The following is a 24,132-nucleotide window of genomic DNA, read 5'->3' as shown; positions in this document are numbered from 1 at the left end:
TGAGTTTGCCCAACGCAACGTGCTCCAGTTTATGCTACTATGCCGACAACACGACTGGCTCTATCCTGTTGGGTTGTTGCTTGATTGTAGAGAGACCATTTTCTCAATTCTGACTGCAGCCCCAGCCGTTAATGAGGAAGGCGCTGTAGAGTCGACGAGGCTTAGTTTGCTTTTGCCATTTTTAACTCCTTCATCAAAGTTAGCAGGTACATTCTTTTGCATTCCTTTTTGAGACTTTCGAATGGTTGGTACGGCAGAGTGTTTGGGACAATTTCAGAAGTCACAGAAAGGTCAATCACATTATTATGGGTTTGAAGTTGCATAACAAGCAGGCTGGGTCAAAATAATTGACTTTTCATCCTGAAGGATGCTGGTGAGCCAGACCAGCTTTATTGAGAAAATTGTCAATTGACCATTGCTTTGTGCTTATTTTTAGGCATTTTCATTTCAATATTATTTTTGAAAATGCAATCCAGTTTTCACTATCTGCTGCAGTGAGATTTAAATTGTGTTCCCAGAATGGCACCTGAATGAATACCATTCGCATTCACCTCCACACCTCAAGAAACTAAACAAGCCTAGAATTTGAACAAATTATTTAAAATGAGTGAGAAAATACCTTATAAATACAGCGTATTGTTGGAATGTGTGAATTTGTCCACTTTTATGTAGGAACAGAATATTGCTTAGAACAACATAGAACATAGAACTGCAAAGGAATGGGGCCTTCAGTCCATGATGTTATACCGTCCATGATACCAAATGAAGTGAATTCCTTCCCCTAACATTGGTCCATATCCCTCCATTTCATGCATATTCATGTGCGTATCTAAAAATCCCTTAAGTGTGTATTGTATCTGCCTTCACCACCACCCCTGCCAATGCGCTCCAAACTCCTCACACTCTGTGTAAAAAACTTGCTCCTCACATCTCTTTTAAGCTTTCACCCCCACCTTAAATGCAAGTTCCCTGGTATTTGACACTTCAACTCTGGGGGAATAAAAACTCGGACTGTCAACCCAATCTATGCATTTCATGATTTTTTAAACTTTTATCAAGTCTCCCCTCAGCCTCCGTCACACAAGAGACAACATGCTGAGTTTTTCTAGCTTCCCCTTATAGTTCATATCATTTAATCCAGGTAAATGTAAAAGTGTAGTTTAACCAAGGTCTTACAAAACTGACACATGACATCCTGATTTTTGTACTCAATTCCCCAAGCAATAACGGCAAGCATCCCATACACCTTCCTTGTCACCATATCTGTGTGGCGACGTTCAGGGAGCTATAGACTGGAACCCCAAGATCCTTCTGTACATCATGATAAAAGCCAACACCTAGATGTCTGTTGGCATAAATGCTGGATCATTTGCTGTTCGTGGTAAACATAAATGATTTGGGGGAAATTGTAGCTGATCTAATTAGTAAGCTTGTGGATGATAGAAAGATTGGTGGAGTTGCAAATAGTGAGGAGAATTATCAGAGGATACAGCAGAATATACATCAATTGGAGGCATGGGCAGAAAGGCAACAGATGGATTCAGACAAAGGTGAGGTGTTGCATTGTAGAAGGTCAATTAAAAGGTGGAAAGTATACAATGAATGGCATAACACTTCAGAGTATTGATATGCAGAGGGATGTGGGGATGCAGATCAATAGATTACTGAATTTGGTAGCAAAGATAGATAATGTAGTAGAAAAAAGGCCTCTGACATGCTTGCCTTCATTGGATATAAGCATGATCAAGTTATGATGCAGCTTTGTAGAGCAGGAGTGAAGTCACAGTTGGAATATTGCATACAGATCTGGTTACCAAAATAGCACAAGAATGTGGATGATTTTGAGAGAGCACAGGGGGCCGTCGGGGGGAAAGGGGGGCAGGAAGCGGACATGGGGGAATTTAAAAGAGATGTGTGAGGCAAGCTTTTCACTCAAATGGCGATGAGTGCCTGGAAAGCACTGCCAGAGGAGATGGTGAAGCAGACAGTTGCAGGATGAATACATGAATAGGAAGGGAGCAGAGTGATACGGATCTTGTAAGTGAAGACAGTTTTAGTATAGAAAGACAAAATGTCAGCGCAGACAGGGAGAGCAGAAGGGCCTGTTCCTGTGCTGCATTGTTCTTTGTAACATACAGGCTTGGTGTGATAAATAATAATCTGAAAATGTGTTACTGGAAAAGCGCAGCAACACATTTTCAGCTCTGATCTCCAGCATTTGCAGTCCTCACTTTCTCCGTGATAAGTCATTATCAATATTTACACCACTAAAGCATAAGACAATAACCATCTTGAACAGACAAGAATAAAACTATCTGATCTTGAAATATTGCAATATCAAGGCTGAATCGCCCACGATGTATTTCTTAAGCATTTCATTGTCAATAGGTGATCTCAAGCAGTTGTAAAAAAAAATACACTGGCTGAAAGAACAAGTTAAAGACTTGTGGCAAAACCCATCCCCTGCCTCCCCAACAGAAATCCACCAAGGCTGTAGTCAGGAGTCTGGTGGAACACTTTACACTTATCTGAAATGTCGCAGCTCCAAAAACATTCAATAAGTTTGCAGTAAAACAATGAGAGGCAGGTGCTGGAGCTCTGAACCGAAAATAGATATTTCTAACGAAGCACGGCAAGTATTTCAGTATCTGTGACACAGTGAACGTTTCGGGACCAATTACTCTCTATCAGATTGAGCAGTAAGTATGACTCCATTTAGGAAAAACACAACGTATTTTATTGTCACGTTATCTGTGGATTGGAAGACCTGTTGTGCCAATCACCTTCCGCGTTTGCGCGGTCTAATACCCGGAAGGGCAAAGGGCGGAAACTGCATGTGGATAACAACACCTGTATGTTTCCAATTAAGCTGTTACCACTCTGATTTGAGACCACATGGTCGTTAGTGCACAGTCTCCTTCGTGAATAACGTTGAACTCCATCAGGTACAGTCTTGTCCGTGTCTTTGATCCCCGAACACTGCAAAAGTTCAAGTTCAGTTTGGTCTAGATTATTGTGCAATAAAATTCCGATCCCTGCCCACGTCCTCCGCCTCTCCCTCTCTTTTCCACATCGAGTGTCAACACTCTGTGGACTTTAGATTCTGGTCAGAGTTCAGTTCCCCTCCCAGTACTAACTCTGAACGCCCTGCAGAATCTTAAGCTTTTGTTTCTCCACCAGTTGAAATGGTGTATATAACAAAAATATGTTTGAAATTATAATTAGTTTAGTGTTGGATCGGGATTTAATCGGAAAATCGCGGATCTGAAGCTGTTCTGCAACGTACGAGAATCTCAGTCAGTTTGGATCAGGAAGTGTAAAGCGCGAACATGGCTTCCAAGCAAAAGGAAGAGAACTGGACCGAAGAGATAATTTGTCCAATTTGCCATGAATTCTTCACTGATCCGATTTCGCTAGACTGTGGTCATAACTTTTGCCGCTCCTGCATCACCAAGTGTTGGGAAAAGAAGGCGATAAACTCCTGCCCGGAATGTAGAGAGAGCTTTCCACACAGAGACCTCAGGATAAATAAGCTCTTAGCGAAACTGGCAGAGAAAGCTCGACAGGCAAAACAGGTTCCAAAAGTCAAGGAAAATCAACTTATGTGTGATGACCACAGGGAAGAATTGAAGTGGGTTTGTCAAACTGAAAACAAATTGATCTGTGAAACTTGCAAAGATTCGGCTGAACACGGACAGCACCGCGAAATGCCGATTGAGGATGCCACTGAAATGTACAAGGTACAACAGAAGACATTTTATGAATTATTCATCTAATTACATTCTCAACTAACCATTTTAAATCTCTAATTTATTTATTCCTCGAATTCCAGAAACGCGTGAAATCTTCGTTAGATTCTCTCTCAGGAGATCAGTCGGTTGAGCAAGAATCCGAAAAGACACTGAAACAGAAGATTTTTGATCTTAAGGTGAGGCCTCCCTGTGCAGGATTCCTGGCATTGCAGTTAATTTTGTTCGGTTAATCGGGGGATATTTATGCTGTCTGATGGCGAGGAGCAAAGACGGTGAAAACTGAGGAGAGGGAAAGATGAAATGTTTAACCCGTTTCAGTTTTAGTATTATCAATTTAATATTCATTTATTCAGTATTTTATGATTTAAACAATTTATTCGGTAATTTATTCTGTCATCCAAGATGGCGCCGAAACAAAGCGACGTTATCCACTTTTAAATCTAATGCTGTTTCGCAATTCATATGGTAGGAACAGGCGAACAGTTTGGAGAAGCACATCAAATCCGAGTTCAGAGAATTGCACCAGATTCTCACTGCGAAAGAGCAGCGGTTACTCAGCGATCTCCGGGAAGAAGAGAAGCGGATTGTAGAACCAATGGAGAAAAACCTTCGAGAGATTCAGGAGAGATTAAAATCTATTGAGGAAAAACGCTCAAGTTTGCAGACTCTCATGGAGCAAAACGACCTGCTGGCATTTCTGAAGGTGAGACAGTACCTTCCGGATCAGTTCAGTCAGACTTTGCAGAGTTTTAGAATAACTGATGGCAACTATGCAATTCATGTGACATTTACTGAAAAGAAAGAAACAAAATAAATCCGAATTTATGACCAGCACTGGACGATTTTCCTGTTGTTGCTGAACTAATCGCTCTTAAACTCCTACAGAATCTCTGGAATCTCGCGCGACTTAGAAGTATGATTTGAAAGTTGATGTGGATTTCTTTTTGTTACATATGCATAATTTTCTGCTGAATTTCCCAATTTAGTTGACATACATCTCAACGTTGTGTGTGTGTGTGTTGTGAATGAAGAATGAGAGTCACTGGTGTGTGAGACAAATTGTTATTGAGAGTTTCAGAATCTGACAGCATATAATCTAAATATCAAATGCTGCAGACCAGAAGGAAACAACTTGGTCTTTCACGCCTGCACCCTCTTTGTAAAGGTTAAGCAATTAGTTGATATTTCGAGCGTTGGGCGAATTGGTTGGAAGGGGCAGTTGATTCCTTTTCCTTCTCGCCGAACCCTTCTAGAAAACGCTTGTTGAATCTGTTCCCTTCACTGTCAGCCATTCTTTGTCTTGGGTAATGGAAAACTCCCTAAATTATCATTCTGTTGTCTAGATGATTGTTATACTTAATACACCAACCTCTCTGTTCATGTTTTTTTTTCACGAATTGCATTATTTAGTTTATATTGTCCCTTCACATTCTTCTTTTCTAAATGCGTCACTTTGTCCTTCCACGTTAAGATCCAACTGTTTGGTGTTCCGTCATTTCAACCTAGCTACTTCCTCCTGAATTCAGTTACCATTTTGCTCATTGTTTGTCTTTCTTTTCAGGCATCATTTGGTCGGAAGAGAAGGTAAGATAATCTCAGTATTGAAACCTTATGGAAGTAATTTATTTGAAATATCTCCGAATTATGTTATGACTGTAGGAAACAAATTTCTTTCGTGCTTATTCTTCATAATTCCATTCTGATTCACCCTTGTCTGTTTTCATGCAATAACAAGTGTGATTATGTAGAAACCCATTCTGAAAAAAGAAGTATTAAATGACATTGTAGATTGCACACAAAATACCATTTTCAAGGTCTGCAATGATCACTTGCAAGTCACCGGCTGCCTGAGACATAGTTGCCTTTGGAATGTCCAGAGACCACTGACGAACCCGAGAAAATCGTAACCTAAATGATCACAGTCTTCTCTTTTTATACTCAAATGTCATCATGATCTTAGAACGCAAAGAAATTAAAAGTAAGCCACGCCAGCAGATATGAACACAGGCGAGGGAATAGATTTGAGATGACTTATTTATCTAAGAGTGGTAAGTCGCGAGGTCGAAAGGTTTAACAAGAAATGTTCACAACTTCATGCCTCAACTAGTGAAGGGCTAGCTGTCAACTGAGCAGTGGCTCAAATCAAAGATTTCTTCAGGCAACAAGGAGAAGACGGGTAGGATTCCGGGAAAATTGCGTTTTATTATGAGAAATAGAGCACAATCGGCTGAGGAAACTCAGCCGATTGTTTTGGAGTCTAATGTTATGTTCCTTTGAAATTTGTTGTTCACTTCCAGGTAATAACAGCTTCTAATATTTCAGCTTCGTTTTTTTACATGCATTGATGTAAATTGCTTGTAAACTATTAACTGAGTAGGTGAAATGCTTACCTTCTGCTGTTTGGCATTCTGGTGTCTTTATTTCCAAGCCAGAAAATAGGTCTTACCCACTGTGACAGGTAAGCCCCTCATCTACACTGGATAGAAATGGAATTCACACCATGCAATTGGTACCATTCTGATCTACTCCAGTCATACAGTGAACTGGTTGTCAAGTGGTTGAAATTACTTTGGCAGCATGTAGTTTCAAATACATGCTTAAGTCTGGAACAATAAAGTGTATTCATGAAAATGCCAACTTTCATGCCAGCAAATGTTTGATTATAAATTAGTAGACAAGCAGGGAGATGAAAGAACACAGCATCAGGAGGTGCAGAAGTCGATGTTTCAGGTGTAACCCTTCTTCAGGACTGGGGGGAGCTGAAGAAAAAAGGGGTGGTGGGGAAGTGGGATAGATGAAGTCAGTTAGTATAACCTGGTTGGTTAATGGGAGGAATGAATCAGGTTAGTGACAGACGGAGGGGGATGGGCAGGTATTTCGGAATAGGGTGGGAGGTCATTTGAAATTGAGAACTCAGTGTTGAGTCCTTCGGGCTGTAGGGTGCCCAGGCAGACGATAAGGTGTTATTCCTCAAATGAGAGCTGTGGAGCAGTCAGATACCAGTACAGCGACAGAAACAGACACTTCAATCCAACTCGCCCTTGCCAATAAATATCCTTGTTTAATCTAGTTCCATTTCCCAGCATTTGACCCATATCCCTCTGAATTTTCCTATTCATTTATCCATCCAAGTGCAATTTAAATGTTGTTGTTTTTTTTACCAGCCTCCACTTCATCTGGCAGACTGTTCCACACATGTACCATCAAGTTGTCCCTTAGTTCCCTTTAGAATTTTTCCCCTCTCACCTTAAACCTATGCATTCTTGTTTTGGACTCCACCACCCTGCGGAAAAGACCTTGGCTATTCACTCTATGCCTCTCATGATTTTATAAATTACTACAAGGTCACCCCTCAGCCTCCAATGCTCAAAGGAAAACCACCCTAGCCTTTTCAGTCGCTCTCTAAACCTCAAAACCTCCAACCTTGGCAGCATCTTTATAAATCTTTTCAGAACCCTTTCAAGTTTCACAACACCCTTACATTCAGTTCAGATCTCCCTGCTATCAGAACATTCCAAAAGTGGCCTCACCAATGGCTTTACAGCTGCAGCATGACCTCCCAACTCCAATACACAGTGCACTGACCGATTCGGTCAAAAGTTACATGACACCAGTTTACAGTCCAACAATTTTATTTGAAATCACAAGCTTTCAGCACTGCTCCTTCATCAGGTGGTGACTTCAATGGTTGGACAATAAACTAATGTCATGTGACTTCTGACTCAGTCTCCTCCAATCCAACACCGGCATTTCCACATCATGGCTGACCAATAAAGGCAAGCAGATATGTATCTGGAAAGGCAAAAACAGATGAGGGATAGTCAGCATGGCTTTGTGCGTGGGAAATCATGTCTCGCTAACTTAATTGAGTTTTTTGGAGAAGTTACGGAGAGCATTGATGAAGGCAGAGTGGTCGACCTGAACTTTATGAAGTTCAGTAAGATGTTCAACAAAGTTCTGCATGGCAGACTGGTCAGCAAGGTCAGATTCCATGGAATGCAGGGAGAACTAGCCATTTTGATACAAAACTGGTTCGAAGGGAGAAGACAAAGTGATAATGCAGATTGCTTTTCAGACTGGAGGCTTATGACCAGCAGTATGCCACAAGTATCTCCATTGAGTCCACATTTTTTTTTGTCATTTGTATAAAATGATTATTGAATTATATTTAGCTGCACCTTGAAAGCACATTATGATGAGTCATGCAGTGTGATGTGAACACAAATATTCCAAAGCAAAAAGCACAAATGTTCCCCACTGTGGCACAAACATCCCCAATATATAACAGTGCAGCAACTAACCTGTTATCAGGCTGAAAACATTTTCTTCCAATGAAATACCAATTTACCTGTTCCTTCTGTGTTGAAACGAGATTAAAATATCATTGTCACATTTGATCTAACTTGAACGATGCTGAACGATTGGGATGTTTAGATAGATTGAACATTCATATAATTCATTTGATGTTCGAAATAAAAATGAATTGATAACATCAATGGTTTAATATGTACAGGATAAGCGATGAAACTCTGCAAATCTCAACAGAAGCCACCACCCTGTCTGCTGGAAAGTTCAAAGGCCCTTTACAGTACGTGATATGGAGAGAAATGATAAACAGTATTGACCCAGGTAAACTTATAGATCCAATCCCTTAATTACAAATCCAATTGTGCATGGACTAAAGAGACTGCAAATCTTCAGATTAAAAGCTCACATTAGATGGCTCCTACCGAACCTCATATTCTGTTGCTTTGGAAACTTGTGTATGAAACTTTTGGTATTATGGAACAAAACAAATAACCTTTTTGTATTAGTCGAAGATTACAGCATGGATTTACGGTTATGAAATTGCATTTACACAGCACTATGTTGAGTTTTGCTGAAGATGGTAAGATATTAATAGGCGACCTCGAGTCATAGTCAAACAGATGTACAACATGGAAACAGACCCTTCAGTCCAATTTGTCCATGCTGACCAGATAGTCCAAACTAATGTAGTCCCACTTACCACACCCGACCCATATCCCTCCAAATCCTTCCAATCATATATCCATACAGATGCCTTTTAAATGTTGCAATTGTACCAGCCTCCACCACTTCCTCTGGCAGGTCATTCCATACATGTACCACCCTCTTCATGAGAATGTTGTCCCTTAGGCCTCTTTTATATCTTTCCCTCTCAGCCTAAACCTATGCCATCTAGTTCTGGACTCCCCCACCCCAGGGAAATGACTTTGGCTATTTATCCTGTCCATACCCCTCATGACCTATAAGGTCACCACTCAGCCTCCAATGCTCCAGTGAAAACAGCCTCCCACCTGTTCAACTTCTCCCGATAGCTCAAATCCTCCAACCCTGGCAACATCCTTGCAAATCTTTTCTGAACCCTTTCAAGTTTCAAGACATAGGAAGCAGATCATATTTGCATGCAATATTCCAAAAGTGGTCTCACCAATGTCCTGGAAAAGCGCAGCAGGTCAGGCAGCATCCAAGGAACGGGAGGATCGACGTTTCGGGCATAAGCTCTTCTTCAGGAAACGTCAATTCTCCTGTTCCTTGGATGCTACCTGACCAGCTGCGCTTTTCCAGCAACACATTTTCAGCTCTGGTCTCCAGCATCTGCAGTCATCACTTTCTCCTCACCAATATCCATCACAGCCTTAATGTGGCCTCCCAACTGCTGTACTCAATATTCTGACCAATAAAGGAAAGCATACCAAACGTCGTCTTCATTATCTTATCTTGTTGTGACTTTACTTTCAAGGAGCTATGAACCTGCACTCCAAATTCTCTTTGTTCAGCAACACTCCCAACCTTACCATTTAGTGTAGACGTCCTGCTAAAATTTGCTGTTCCAAAATGCAGCACCTCACACTTATCTAAATTAAACTCCATCTGCCACTCCTCAGCCTATTTGCCCATCTGATCAAGATCTCATTGCAATCTGAGATAACTTTCCACTACACCTCCAATTTTGGTGTCATCTGCAAACTTACTAACTATACCTCTTATGCTCGCAACCAAATCATTTATATAAGTGACGAAAAGAAGTGGACTCAGCGCCGATCCTTCTGGCAATCCACTGGTCACAGGCCTTAGTCTGAAAAACAACCCTCCACCACCGCCTTCTACCTTTGAGCCAGTTCTGTAACCAAATGGTTAGTTCTCCCTGTATGCCATGAGATCTAACCTTGCTAACCTGTTTCCAAAGGGTAACCTTGTCGATCACCTTACTGAAGTCCAATCTATCATCTATCACTCTGCCCTCATCAATCAATTTCTTACTTCTTCAAAACAGTCAATCAAGTTTGTAAGACATGATTTTCCACGCACAAACCCTGTTGGTGATCCCTAATCAGTCCTTGTATTTCCAAATACATGTACATTCTGTCCCTCAGGATTCCCTCCAACAACTTGCCCACCAATGATGTCAGGCTGGCCGGTCCATAGTTTCCTGGCTTTTCTTTACCACCTTTCTGAAATAGTGGCACTACATTAGCCAACCTCCAATTTTCCAGGACCTCACCTGTGACTACCAATGATCCAAATATCTCAGCAAGGGGGCCAGCAATCACTTCCCTAGCTTCCAACAGAGCCCTTGGGTACACCTGATCAAGTCCTGGGGATTTATCCACTTTTATGCATTTCAAGATATCCAGCACTTCATCCTCTGTAATATGGACATTTTTCAAGATGAGACCATCTACTTCCCTGCATTCTGTCTTCCATGTCCTTCTCAACAGTAAACACTGATGCAAAATATTTGTTTATTATATCCCCATCTCTTGTGGCTCCAGACAAAGACCGCCTTACTGATGTTTGGGAGGCCTTTTCTTTCCCTCGTTACCTTTATGTCCTCAATGTAGTTTTAAAAACCCTTTGGATTCTCCTTAATTCTATTTGCCAAAGCTATATTATGTCCCCTTTTTGCCCTCCTGATTTCCCTCTTAAGCATTCGCCTACAGCCTTTATAGTCTTCTAAGGATTCACTCGATCTATGCTGTCTATACCTGACATATTCTTTCTTCTTTCTCATAATCAAATTCTCTATTTCTCTAGTCATCCAACATTCCCTACATTTGCTAGCCTTTCGTTTCACCCTAACAGGTGTATACCATCTCTAGATTCTGTTATCGCATTTCTGAAGGCTTCCCATTTTCCAGCTATCACCTTTACCTGAAAAGACCTACCCCCAATAAGCTTTTGAAAGTTCTTGCCTAATACCTTCAAAGTTAACCTTCCTCCAAATGAGAACTTCAACATTTTGATCTGATCCATCCTTTTTCATCACTATTTTAAAACTAAAACATTGTGCAAAAAAGCACATCATTTTATAATTGTAATTCAAAACATTGGTCAAGGTGAGGATGTGTGCAGATAACGTTTGAAAGAGTCTTTCTTTCCATTTGTCATGTATGTTTGCCTATTACAAATTATCTTAAATGTCTGTCACTGACTCATCGCTGCTTTATCTCATCTCATCGTTCAAAATTCACTTGAGCCTGATAAGAGTTTTGAATTACTGAAAACTCACTGTCTTATTCAGTCTTCTTTTCTCCAAACTGAATTTTAATCAGATTATTTTGCATTGACAGCTAGGTGAGCTTTTCCAATGAAGTCATTAATTATATCTAGAATACTTGTTTTCTGGTATGATTGCTCCTTCAAATAATATCCACAAGCAATACATTGATTCATCTGCCTGACTACTTTCACCAATCTGTTTCACCTAACCTATATGTAAATTAATAGCACCTGTAATTAAACTTGAATTTATATTCCCTTGCCTTTCTTCCTGACTCACTGATCCCACAATGTAATTACTGTCGGGTTGCCCAATACATCGATTTTCCTGCTCTTTGGATGCTGCCCGACCTGCTGTGCTTTTCCAGCACCACTCTAATCTAAACCTGAGACCCAATAATATACGACCACAAGGTTTTAACTCAAACTAATAATACACTATAATCTTTAGAATTAATGTAATTTCGCACACCTTGTTCACAAAAGCCTTTCAGATAGAATTGATAAGTTAACACAATCTCAAGTGATTGAGAAAATCTTCCAATAATTTCCCATTCCTGATGAGTTGCAATGTGATGCTTCTACCTCAGAGAGTGTGACTAGTGCTTTTTTTATATACCACCATCTTTACCTTGGATCACACAAGTGTCCTGCAGCACTGAGATTCTGTTGCCATCACGCATGTCCTACTGTGCTATCTCTATAAATCTGTCAGTTGTTTTACATTTCTTACTTTTGTTTACTATAGTCATTCAGCTATCTCAGGTATTTGCACCTCACCTGGAGAAGGTTTATATGCAAGATGTTTGACCAGCTGCAAGTGGGCACTCTCAGTGTTGTTACGAAGCTAGTTTCACCACTTTGAATCAGTGACAGATTCACGTAATTGCAGAATGGTGATTGTGCTTAAAGGACCAATTCAACCCATTGTGTCTTTCCATACTCTCAAATGATTAAAAAAAGATAGTATTATTCTTCTGGCCTTTCCCCAAATCCTTGGTTACTGTTTTTTATTCCAAATATCAACAGCTTCACTCTTGATCCTTCAATAGAAGCTGTCTCACTTGATTCCTTTACGAATTATTTTATGTCCTATCTCACTCTCGACACAGTTGCAAGTGGAAACACTTTCTCCTTATGTACTCTATCCAGCATCCTCATGGTTTTGAAAACATCTATCATTTGTCCTCTTAGCCTTCTGCTAACGCAGGAGAACTATTTCAACACGTCTAATAGTTCAAAACCTCTCATACCAGAAGTTTCCCATTGCTTGATTCCTTCTTGTAACTCTGTTTTGAACTTTTACTAACGCCTCAACACCTTTTCTTTTTGTGCCACCCAGAACTGTGCACAATAGAGCATAGAACATAGAACATAGAACATTACAGCGCAGTACAGGCCCTTCGGCCCTCGATGTTGCGCCGATCAAAGCACACCTAACCTACACTAACCCACTATCCTCCATATACCTATCCAATGCCCGCTTAAATACCCATAAAGAGGGAGAGTCCACTACTGCTACTGGCAGGGCATTCCATGAACTTACGACTCGCTGACTGAAGAACCTACCCCGAACATCAGTCCTATATCTACCCCCCCTTAATTTAAAGCTCGAGCTGAGTTCTGGCATGTGTTTTTTAAAAGTTCAGTACCTTGTTGCACTTGAACCCTTTGTCACTCTTACTAAACTCCAGAATATGGCATACTTTACTAACTGATCTAACCAGCTACTCTGCCACCATACAAAATGCATCATCTGCTGTGGCAGGATTCACCCTGGATCCCCACATTGTTACAATAGACAATAGGTACAGGACTTTTGCCCTTCGAGCCAGCACCACCATTCATTATGATCATGGCTAATCATCCTCAATCAGTATCCTGTTCCTGCCTTATCTCAAAATCCCTTGACTCCACTATCCTTGAGAGCTCTATCCAACTCTTTCTTAAACGAATCCAGAGACTGGGCCTCCACTGCCTTCTGGGGCAGAGCATTCCAAACATCCACCACTCTCTGGATGAAGAAGTTTCTTCTCATCTCTGTCCTAAATGGTCTACCCCTTATTTTTAAGCTGTGTCCTCTGGTTCGGGACTCACCCTTCAGTGGAAACATGTTTCCTGCCTCCAGAGTGTCCAATCCTTTAATAATTTTTTTGTCTCAATCAGATCCCCTCTCAGTCTTCTAAACTCAAGGGTATACAAGCCCAGTTTCTCCAATCTTTCAACATAAGATAGTCCCACCAATCCAGGAATTGACCTCGTGAACCTATGCTGCACTCCCTCAATAGCCAGAATGTCTTTCCTCAAATTTGGAGACCAGAACTGGACACAATATTCCAGGTGTGGTCTCACCAGGACTCTGTACAGCTACAGAAGAACGTCTTTGCTTCTGTACTCAATTCCTCTTGTTATGAAGGCCAGCATGCTATTAGCCTTCTCACTACCTGCTGTACCTGCATGCTTGCCTTCATTGACTGGTGTACAAGAACACCCAGATCTCTTTGTACTGCCCCTTTACCTAACTTGACTCCATTTAGGTAGTAATCTGCCTTCCTGTTCTTGCCACCAAAGTGGATAACCATACATTTATCCACATTAAACTGCATCTGCCATGTATTTGTCCACTCGCCTAACCCTGTAATCTCCTACCATCCTCCTCACATTTCACCCTGCCACCCAACTTTGTATCATCAGCAAATTTGCTAATGTTACTATTTATAGCATCTTCTATATCATTAATATATATTGTAAAAAGCTGTCGTCCCGGCACTGATCCCTGCGGTACCCCACTGGTCACCACCTGCCATTCCAAAAGGGAGCCGTTTATCCTACTCTTTGTTTCCTGTAAGCTAACCGGTTTTCAGTCGAAGTCAGTATTTTGCCCCCAATACCACGCGCCCTAATTTTGCTCACTAACCTCTTATGTGGGACTTTATCAAAGGCTTTCTGAAAGTCCAGGTGCACTACATCCTCTGGATCTCCCTTGTCCATCTTCAGAGTTACTTCGTCAAAAAATTCCAGAAGATTAGTCAAGCATGATTTTCCCTTCATAAATCCATGCTGACTCTGACCTATTCTGTTACTGCTATCCAGATGTATTGCAATTTCATCCTTGTCTGTGGATTAACAGTCTGACTATTTTGCCACTAAGCCTTCACTTCCCATTCAGGCAGATTCTACGTGTTCTTAGGCATCACAAATACGTAATTAGTTTTCCAGAATGTTTTTCAGAACATGCCACTTTGCAGGTCATTGTCGAAAAAAAGCTCAAAGCTCATCAGCAACATGTAAAGGAGCTAGATTAGGTAACTGCATTGAGTCAGTGGGTGTTTTTGAGGTTGCCAAGATATAAGATGTGCTTCGTTAGTTTCAGAAATCAGTCCAATGACAACAAATGTTTACATTCGATATATATTACTTGCATTTAGGTTTAGATGGCATGATGTCAAGTTGGTAGTTGACACAAAGATAGATGGAATTGTACACTCTAAAGAAAACAGAGGGAGGTAGAAACATATATTAATTGGTTATATTAGCCGCTGCAAACAAATGATAAACCGAAATAATACAGGAAAGTGTGAAATTAAGGATGTTAGCAGGAAATGTAAACATAACAATACAGACTATCATTTTATTGATTGGATTTTGGAGTAAGAGACAATTTGATTGAAACGTATAAATCATGAAGACTCCAGATAGGGTAGGTTTTGAGAGGATGTTTCCTCTAATGGGTGCAACTAGAATGAGAGGCTATTACTTTAATAATCATCATTCACTGAAAACTGATACTTCACAACATATTTCTTCTCTTAGATATTTGTGAATGTTTGGAACCCTCTTGTTTCAAAGGTGAAATTGTGCAGAGCAGAATTAAGCTGTGTCCCTGAATATTTTTAAGATAGAGTTAAGTAGATTCTTTTTAAGAAATCGCAGGTAAGTTTACTAGCAACATTCAAGTGTTTCAGTACCCAGTATGTTCCGACACTACGTGTAATGAATTGAATTACCTGAAGGCTCAAAACCCTGATACTATGGAATTCAGGATTATGCCAATACAGAATGTGTAGTTAGTACATCAGGCTTATTTTAATCATTCACAGATTGCAAGCATTGCTAGCTGGTCCAACACCTATTGCCTATTTCAACCTGCCCTTGAGAATGTGGTGGTCAACTGCCTCCTTGAAACATTGTAAGCCATTTAATTTAAGTAGAAACATGATGGCATTAGGGAGAGCATCCCATGGTTTTGCCTCAGTGACACTATAGATAGTTGCAATTGTTTCAGCCTTGTCCTTTGCACCAGTGTGTTGGGCTCCCACATAATGAGAATTAAGAAACATGTGGACCCTAACCTTAAAACCCTTCCATTTCACTAATGTCCTTCAGGCACAGGAATCTGCCATCCTTACATGCGCTGGCCGACATGTGACTCTAGTTCCACAGCAATGTGACTCCTGAATCCTGACTCCTGACTCCTAACTCCTAACTCCTAACTCCTTCCAGGCAACTTGGAATGGACAATAGATGCTCACATCCCACAAATGAATAACAATAAAATAAACTTTAACTTTGAGATAACATCCAACATCCCATATTTCCTTCCCTGTGACCTACTGAACCTTGTATGCCATTTGCAATTCATGCACATGATCATCCAAATCCAGTTGTACAGTTGCAATTTTCAGACTTTCTCCAGTTAAATGATATTCATCTATTCATCCTGCCAAAGTGCATAAACTCATAGTTTCTCACATTATATTCAATCAGCGAAAATATTAGCCAGTCATGTCAAATGCCCATTCCCGTCTGTAGACAGTTTTTGACTTCCTCACTGCTGTCAGGCCCACCTACTTTTGTTTTTATTATCCAGAAGCCAGATGATAGTAGATTTTAATTTCTCAAATCTAACTGCTATGACTCACTGAGATAGCACATTTGAAATCAAGTCACACCTTTCCCAGAGATATCAAAAACTTAAGGATTTTATAGCAAGTAGAAAAAAAATTACAAAATTATCAGTCTAAGCTTGATAAAAGCTTGGACGAGGTTGTTGTACTTGACAAGTTATTACTGATTAAAAGTAATTGGATTCTGGCTACATGGAGGAAGTTATAAACTGTCATAGAATGTCGAACATAGAACATTATAGGGCAGTACAGGCCCTTCGGTCCTCAATGTTGTGCTGCCCTGGTGAACCAATCTGAAGCCCATCTATCATAATCTGTTCCATTTTCACCCATATGTTTAGCCAATGACCATTTAAATGCCCTTAAATTTAGTGAGTCTACTACTGCTGCAAGCAGTGAATTGCACGTCCTTCCTATGCTTGGAGTAAAAAAACTACCTTTGTCATCTGTCCTATATCTATCACCCCTTAATTTAAAGCTATGTCCCCTCGTGCTAGCCATCATCATCTGAGGAAAAAGCTTTCACCGTCCGCCTTATCTAATCCTCTGATTATTTTACATGGCTCAATAAGGTCACCTGTCAACCTTCTTCTTTCTAATGAAAACAGCCTCAAGTTCCTCAGCCTTTCCTCATGAGGCCTTTCCTAGTAGACCTTCCCTCCATACCAGGCAATATCCTAGCAAATCTCCTCTGAAAGCTTTCACATCCTTTCTATAACAAGGTATAACAAGGTGACCAGAACTGTATGCAATATTCCAAGTGCCGCTGGACCAGAGTTTTGTACAACTGCAGCATGACTTGGCGGCTCTGATGCTCAGTCCCTCGATTAATAAAAGCTAACACACAGTATGCCTTCTTAAAAACCATGCAACAGTACAAACAGAAACTCACATCTTATGAAATGAGCCTCACGCACACGCACACAGAACTGCGAAAGAAGTTAGTAAATCTTTGCTCACGACTGTTTTGTTGGTTCTTTCTGATCAGTAGTTTTCTTTTTGAATGTCCTTGAATGCTTCCATTGGTTTGCAAGATTCAGAGGGGATGTGGTTCATGTATAAGAGGTGACTGAAGAATCAAGTAAGATCCAACACTTAGAGTAACAGCCATCAGAAAGACAATTTGATTTCTTCTGGTCTGAATTGGGTTTTGACTGCAGAGAATGGAGAGTGCTCATGATTTGGTGGAAATATGATCACTTCTCTCTATCGTGTTTTGAGCCATTATTTGTTCAGTTACCTAAGAAACAATTACATGGTTGTCCTCAAGCAAAAGACCATAGAACAATCAAACCATTCTGCAACCAGAACTCCATGTGAGTACAGAAACCCAAGTCTCCGATTCTTCTGCAACATAAACTTCAATTGCTGCATTTTCCAACACCTGTTAAAGGATCCTTGCTACAACTGTCAGGTTACTTGCACTTTGAAACATACAGCATCCCTGTTCCAATAATTATGCTCCCTCCTTCCCCACTTCTGGCCTCTGATACCAACTCTTATCATCCATTTGCCGTTTTTCCCTAAACTCCTTTGCCTTGACTCCAACGTCTTCTGTCTTTTCTGTTGCTCTCCCCATCCACTCCATCTTCTTTCAGTGTGTTACAAGACAGGGAAACCAAGCCAAACCAAATTTAACTCATGAGCATTTGAAATCGCAACACAGTAAAATTAAAATATTTAATAACCCTAAAATTGCCCAACTGTGCCTAATAACACTTTATACATAACAGGTATCAGACACCAGGATTATAAGGTCAGTAAAGATTTACAAGGATGCTGTTTTGGAGGGATGGAGCTATAAGGAGATGCTGGGGATATATTTTTCTGGAGTCGGGGGAGGGGAGGAGAGTGACCTTCTGGTGGTGTATAAAATCATAAGGGACATGAATAGGATGAATAGCCATGGTCTTTCCACACCCCCCTCCCCCTCCCCGAACAAGGAAATCCAAACTAGAGACCATAGGATTAAGCTGAGAGGGGTAAGATTTAAAAGTGATGTAAAGAGCAACGTTTTCATGCAGAGGATGGTGGATTGAAAGAATGAGCTGCTAGAGACAATAGTGGAGCCTGGGGCATCAAGGGTACATGAATAGGAATGGTTTAGAGGGATATCGGCCAAATGTTGGTAAATGGGACTATATTAATTTAGGAAATCTGGTCGATGTGGACAAAGTAGACCGAAGGGTATGTTTCCATGTCGTATAACTCAATGACTCTACTCTCATTTTCTCCTTCCTTGCAATCCATATTCATCCACTCGCCTCTTCACACACACACAAACACACTTGTCTTTTCTGTTAAGTTGTACCACTTCTGTCGCCCATTAACTCTGCATCAATCTTCACCCCTGACTGATTTTCTCCCTGCACATCTCTTCCATTCCTCTTACTTTTCACATACTGAATATTCTTGCCTATTTCTGCTTTGGATATCCCCTGATTCTTTATACTATCTGTTCCCTTCATCATCCAACTCACACCTTACCTTAGTGCCCTGTATACTTTCTTCATTTTCAGTTCTACTTCTGTCTTCCAAACAGTGTTCTACCTCTGTCTCAAAATCACATTAGCTCTCTTTTTTCCTACTTACTGTTGCTCTCGCCCAATTTTCCTTTATTCCCTTCCTTCCCCTCACCGTCCTCTGCTCTCTCTCTCTCTTCCTTTCTTTTGAACCTTCTTTTCATTCTGCAGATCCTCTTCACTTCCCTCTGAGTCTTTTCTGATGTTATGTTCTTCCTTTTACCTCTTCCTCAAATGCTGTCACTCTCCTTGTCACCTCTATTATTTCTTTCATCAATGTTCCATCATGCTCTTTGTCCTTCTGTTCAGTAGTTTTCACTTCTGAGCCAAATGTTTTCCCAACAACACCCTTCATCCTGCGCTTCCTCCAATCTGGCACACTTTCAAGCATTCTGCATTGTGCACTCTAATTCTTTCCCTACTGCCATGCACTGACCCTCCAGCCTACTTCCTTAGTTTTCTTCAAACTTCATGCTATCTCTCTTTCTACTTTCATGCTTTGTCTCTCCTTTACTCCTACTTTTCTTTTCTCCTTCTGCCATCCTGCTTATTGTCTCACCTCTTTTCACTTTCAATACCCGATCACAAAGGTTCACATTTCGCACACTTCTTGCCCTCCTCGCTAGTTCTGCCTCCAGATAATTTTAATCAACCTGTTCAGGCATGCTATTACACAAATTTGGAAGAGGTGAGGCTTGAACCCAGGCCTGCTATTTCAGAGGTAGGGACGCTCTCACTGTGCCTCAAGAACCAACACAATTCCACCTCAACTCACTCCCAACAGACTGACAACAGGTGATCCCCTTACTGAATTAATCTCAACTCCTCAGTGACCAATTCCTTCCTATGGTCACTTTCTCCTAGTACCATGTATCACTTTCTTTATTCTCTTTCTTACCCCTTTTCCAGCTTTATCCTACCTCCAACCCTAAATTGCCCACTGTCACTGATAGTGTTATTTTCACATTTTTTTCCAGCTCCAGCCTCTCTCACTCTGGATCCAAACACTGCGAATCCCCGGCTAATCCTGTCTGAGGACCAGACCATGGTGCGACTTGGAGACAATGAACAGGAGATTCCGTACACCAATGAGAGATTTGACTACTGGTACTCTGCCCTGGGATCAGAAGGATTCATATCAGGGAGACGTTACTGGGAAGTGAAGGTTAAAAACAAGACTGAGTGGGAAATTGGAGTGGTTCGAGAGTCAGCTGGTAGAAAGGGGAAAATAGATTCCTGCCCTGTGAATGGTTACTGGACAGTGTGGCTGAGAGCAGGGAAAATATATTTTGCGACCTCTACCCGCTCTAACGCCCTGAATGGCCTATCTCTGAATCCCCAAAAGATAGGTATCTTTCTGGATTATGAGGGTGGACAGGTGTCATTTTACAATGCAGACAACATGTCCCATATCCACACTTTCACCCACACTTTCACTGAGAAGATATTTCCATACTTTTGTCCGGGAATGAATACCAATGGAGAAAATTCTGCACCGCTGGTAATCTGTGGCATTAAAAAGTGCTAAAAGATCCACCCATAATGTCTCCCTACCAGTTTCAGACTAATACAGTGGGACTCTTTCAAAGGTGGAGAGAAGAAAGAAGAAAATAAGATCTATATCAGAACTGGGTATTGTAAGCTCAGCAAGGAGTTCTTTCAGACCAAGTGATTGGGGGGAGGGGGGAGTGGGAGGTTGGGAGGGTGGTTGGGGGTAAGGTGAAGAAATGAAGTGGAAATTGGATATTGCCATTGGAACACATTTTGCTTTCAAAATTCAGATCAAGTGTCCAACATTGCACATGATTCCATGTTTGAACACATTTGTAAATAAACCCAGGGTGTGCTGAGAATAATATTGATTACAAACTTAAGACTGTCAGTCACCTCATAGTTAGATACATTTTGACACATTGGAAGGAGGGTATATTAAAATATTCTGCTGTGCTATTCTATAACACTAAAACATATGCAAGCAAATGAACTGAAAGTCGCCATGTCCAATGCGAGTGGCAAGCTTTAGAAGGCGAGGCCGTAATGGTGAGCATAGTCGGTAAAGGAAATATATCTGGAATATTTTCTTCACTTTTCATCATAGGCACACTTGTCCAGTCAACTTGATGAAGTGACCAGGAGGGTTGACGAGGGCAGAGCAATAGACATCCTCTATATGGATTTCAGTAAGGCCTTTGACAAGGTTCCACATGGTAGGCTGCTCTGGAAGGTTAAATCACATGGAACCCAGGGGGAGCTGGCAAATTGGATGCAAAATTGGCTTGTTGGTAGGAAGCAGAAGGTAATAGTAGAAGGATACTTGTTGGATTGGAGGCCTGTGACTAGTAGAGTGCCTCATGGGCCGCTGCTGGGCCGTTGCTGTTTGTTACCTAGATCAATGATTTGGATGAGAATGTCCAAGGCATGATTAGTAAGTTTGCAGATGACACTAAATTACACGGTACCACGGACAGTGAGTAAGTTTCTCAGAATTTGCATCAACTTGGAATTGGGCAGAGAAATGGCAAATGAAACTTAAATTAGGTAAGTGTGAGATCTTGCATTTTGGAAAGTCAAATCAAGCAAGAAGTTTCATGGTGAATAGTAGGGCCTTCAGGAGTGTAGTGGAACAAAGCGACCTTGGAGTTCAGGTCATGGTTCTCTGGAAATGGAGTTACAGATAGACAGGGCAATGAAGAAGGCTTTTGACACCCTTGACTTTATCAGTCAGGCCATTGAGTATAGAAGTTGGGAAGTTATGTTGCAACAATACAGAACATTGGTGAAGTCGCACTTGGAGTATTATGTTCAGTTTTGCTCACCTTGTTATCGGAAGGTTGGTGTTAAGCTGGAAAGGGTGCAGAAGATACATACAAGGATGTTGTCTGGATTCTACGGCCTGAGTTATAGGGAGAGGTTGGACAAGCTATGACTTCTTTTTTAGAGCATAGGAGACTGAGGGGATCTGAAAGAAATATATAAAATCATGAGAGACATGGATAGGGTGAATGCATCCAGTCATTTTCCCAGGGTTTGTGAATCGAAGAGTAGAGGGCATCAGTTTAAGCTAAGAGGGGAAAGAATAAAAGGGAACCAGAGGGGCAACATTTTTACATGGGGGATGGTACACATATGAAATCTGCCGACAGCAGAAGTTGTTGCGGTGGGTGCATGAACAACATTTAAAAGACAATACCACAAATACAGGGGTAGGAAAGGATTAGAAGGGTATGGGCCAAGTGCAAGGAAATCACTATAGCATGGTTGGTCGTTTTGGTCGGCATGGAACAGTTTGGACAAAGGGCCTATCTTCGTGCTGTTGTAGGACTCTATGGCTCTATAACTCTAACTTCGATCAGCAAATCACCAGTATAGAGGCACAGTCAGTGAACTGAACTTAAAAATGAATCTACAAGATCAGATTGTAACAAAATAATCACCGATATTTCTGGTAACATTCAATAAGAATCAGTAAAGATTAACCACATTTAGAAAGGCAGACATTTTGAGAATGGCTATTTTGGGATCCATCATCTATCTATCACCTGGCATCTGCCTGTATCCACATATTTGTGGTGTATGCTATAAAATGGTTATGACTATGCTATTGATTTATTGTGATGGAAATCCAGAGGTCTGACTAAATTGATCACTTTCCTGTAGTTACTGTTGCCACAGGCTTACGTTTACTCAACTGGGCAACTGTTATCACCATGCAGGCAGTTGAGCTGTGTGTGCTGAAACATGCAAACCAGGATTTGGTAGATACAAGGAAATCCTGAGTACTGAGAATCACTATGAAGGTCGAAGGATGATTAATAAGGTTGCTGATGAACATTGACATGCTGTGCTACTGTTCACAAGCTAATTGTATAACCACTCGATGCCTAATTATTAACATAATTGGATATATTTGTAACAATTGACATTGTGTTTGGTCTATAATCAACGAGGATGATCTGGTATAAAGGTGTAAATAATGTATGATTTCTTTTGATCAGCGGAGAAGTGCATGGTTAACGCAGTGATTTACTTACACTGATGTAAAATAAATCATTTGTTGATTGGAACGGACCTGGGTATTGAGTAATTTGTCTTAAGTCATTCATTCCTAACGAATTGGTGGTGTGAGCAGGCTGATGATGGTCATCTATCAATGATGGAGGATTGAGTAAGTACATTTTACTCCTAATTGATCAGGATTAAAACTGATCATAAGACTAATTAGTGTTCAGTGATTGAGAACTGGATCTGGTTTCATAAAGAAAAGAACCTGATCGAACATTACCTTGGGTCACAAAATGTATGAAAAACGTTCTTTGGATTTGACTAAATGTCGTGAAGAGAAGGCTCAATAACGTAAATTTACTTAAACATTTATTATAGTAACTAAAAAGTGAGAAAGAAAGGAGAAAATAGCAAAAGTCCCGATGCCCTTCACCAGTCAGGGACCCTTTGATTGATGCCTGGTCTGGAGGCTTAGGTTTGTTTCTGGCACCATTTGTGTTCACGGTCAGAGGAGAGGTCCAATGATTTGGAATGATACTCTCTCTCTTATATAGGTTTGAACTGCAAGTATAGAAAAGCAAGTTGATTGTGCCATTGTCAGCAAAGACAGAAATGTGCGTCACCTATCACAGGACTTATTCCAGGCCAGGGAGCTATTGAATATCATCATCAATTAGGAATTTTTGAGAAGAATTTTAGCTCAGGTTGAAGACAAGTATGTAAATTAGCTCACCGAGCTGGAAGATTTGTTTTCAGACATTTTGTCACGATAATAGGTAACATCATCAGTGAGAGTCTCCTTTGAAGTGCTGGTGGTATGTCCCGCCTCTCTATTTATAGGTCTTGGTTTCTTCAGGTGGGTAATGTCATTTCTGGTTCTGTTTTTCAAGGAAGGTTTGATAGGATATACATCTATGTGCTTATTGATGGAGTTCTGGTTAGAATGCCATGCCTCTAAGAATTCTCGTGCGTAAGTTACCAACTTGAGAGTGTGGTGCTGAAAAAGCATAACAGGGCAGGCAGAACAAAGACATGCACGAGAAACATTTATTATTTCTCTATAAATAGAGATGTGGGACATACCACCAGCACTTCATCGGAGATTCTCACAATGACGTTACCTAGTATGGTGTTGAAATGTCTGAAAGCAAACTTTTCAGCTCAGCGAGCTAACTTACATACCTATCATTATCAATGTTAACCCTTTCTATCGATACATCAAATGGTTGCAGGTAGTTTGTTTAGATGTTAAGAAATGCTATCATGCATCGTTTAGAGTACATATCATAATGCTGTGATTAGTATTGTGGCACAATTGTGACCATTAGTCAATGAAGTAACAATTTTCTACAAATCAGGAAGGACAGGAAAGATGTCCGCTGAGTAGATCAGACTCTAACAGCATGCAACAAGTTGCATCAGGCC

General features: G+C 40.8%; 1 protein-coding gene across 1 annotated transcript; it reads left to right on the top strand.

Moving 5' to 3' along the window:
• The first annotated feature begins 3,329 nt into the window (after positions 1 to 3,329).
• On the top strand, positions 3,330 to 20,250 carry LOC140455118 (zinc-binding protein A33-like). Its single transcript, XM_072549775.1, has 7 exons — positions 3,330 to 3,740; positions 3,833 to 3,928; positions 4,222 to 4,455; positions 5,314 to 5,336; positions 8,266 to 8,381; positions 13,632 to 13,637; positions 19,689 to 20,250. Exons 1-7 carry the CDS (start codon positions 3,330 to 3,332, stop codon positions 20,231 to 20,233), a joined length of 1,431 nt encoding a protein of 476 aa, XP_072405876.1. The 3' UTR covers positions 20,234 to 20,250.
• The last annotated feature ends 3,882 nt before the right edge of the window (positions 20,251 to 24,132 follow it).

This window comes from Chiloscyllium punctatum, chromosome 30 (assembly GCF_047496795.1).
Source record: "Chiloscyllium punctatum isolate Juve2018m chromosome 30, sChiPun1.3, whole genome shotgun sequence".
NCBI classification, from domain to species: domain Eukaryota; kingdom Metazoa; phylum Chordata; class Chondrichthyes; order Orectolobiformes; family Hemiscylliidae; genus Chiloscyllium; species Chiloscyllium punctatum.
The sequence above is the reverse complement of the archived record's forward strand: the minus strand, read 5'-3'. Positions and strand labels throughout refer to the sequence as shown.

Coding starts and splice junctions, on each gene's coding strand:
- LOC140455118 (XM_072549775.1), top strand. CDS start 3,330: ATGGCTTCCAAGCAAAAGGAAGAGAACTGGACCGAAGAGATAATTTGT. Junction 3,741..3,832: donor ATGCCACTGAAATGTACAAG/GTACAACAGAAG, acceptor CTCGAATTCCAG/AAACGCGTGAAATCTTCGTT. Junction 5,337..8,265: donor TCATTTGGTCGGAAGAGAAG/GTAAGATAATCT, acceptor TAATATGTACAG/GATAAGCGATGAAACTCTGC.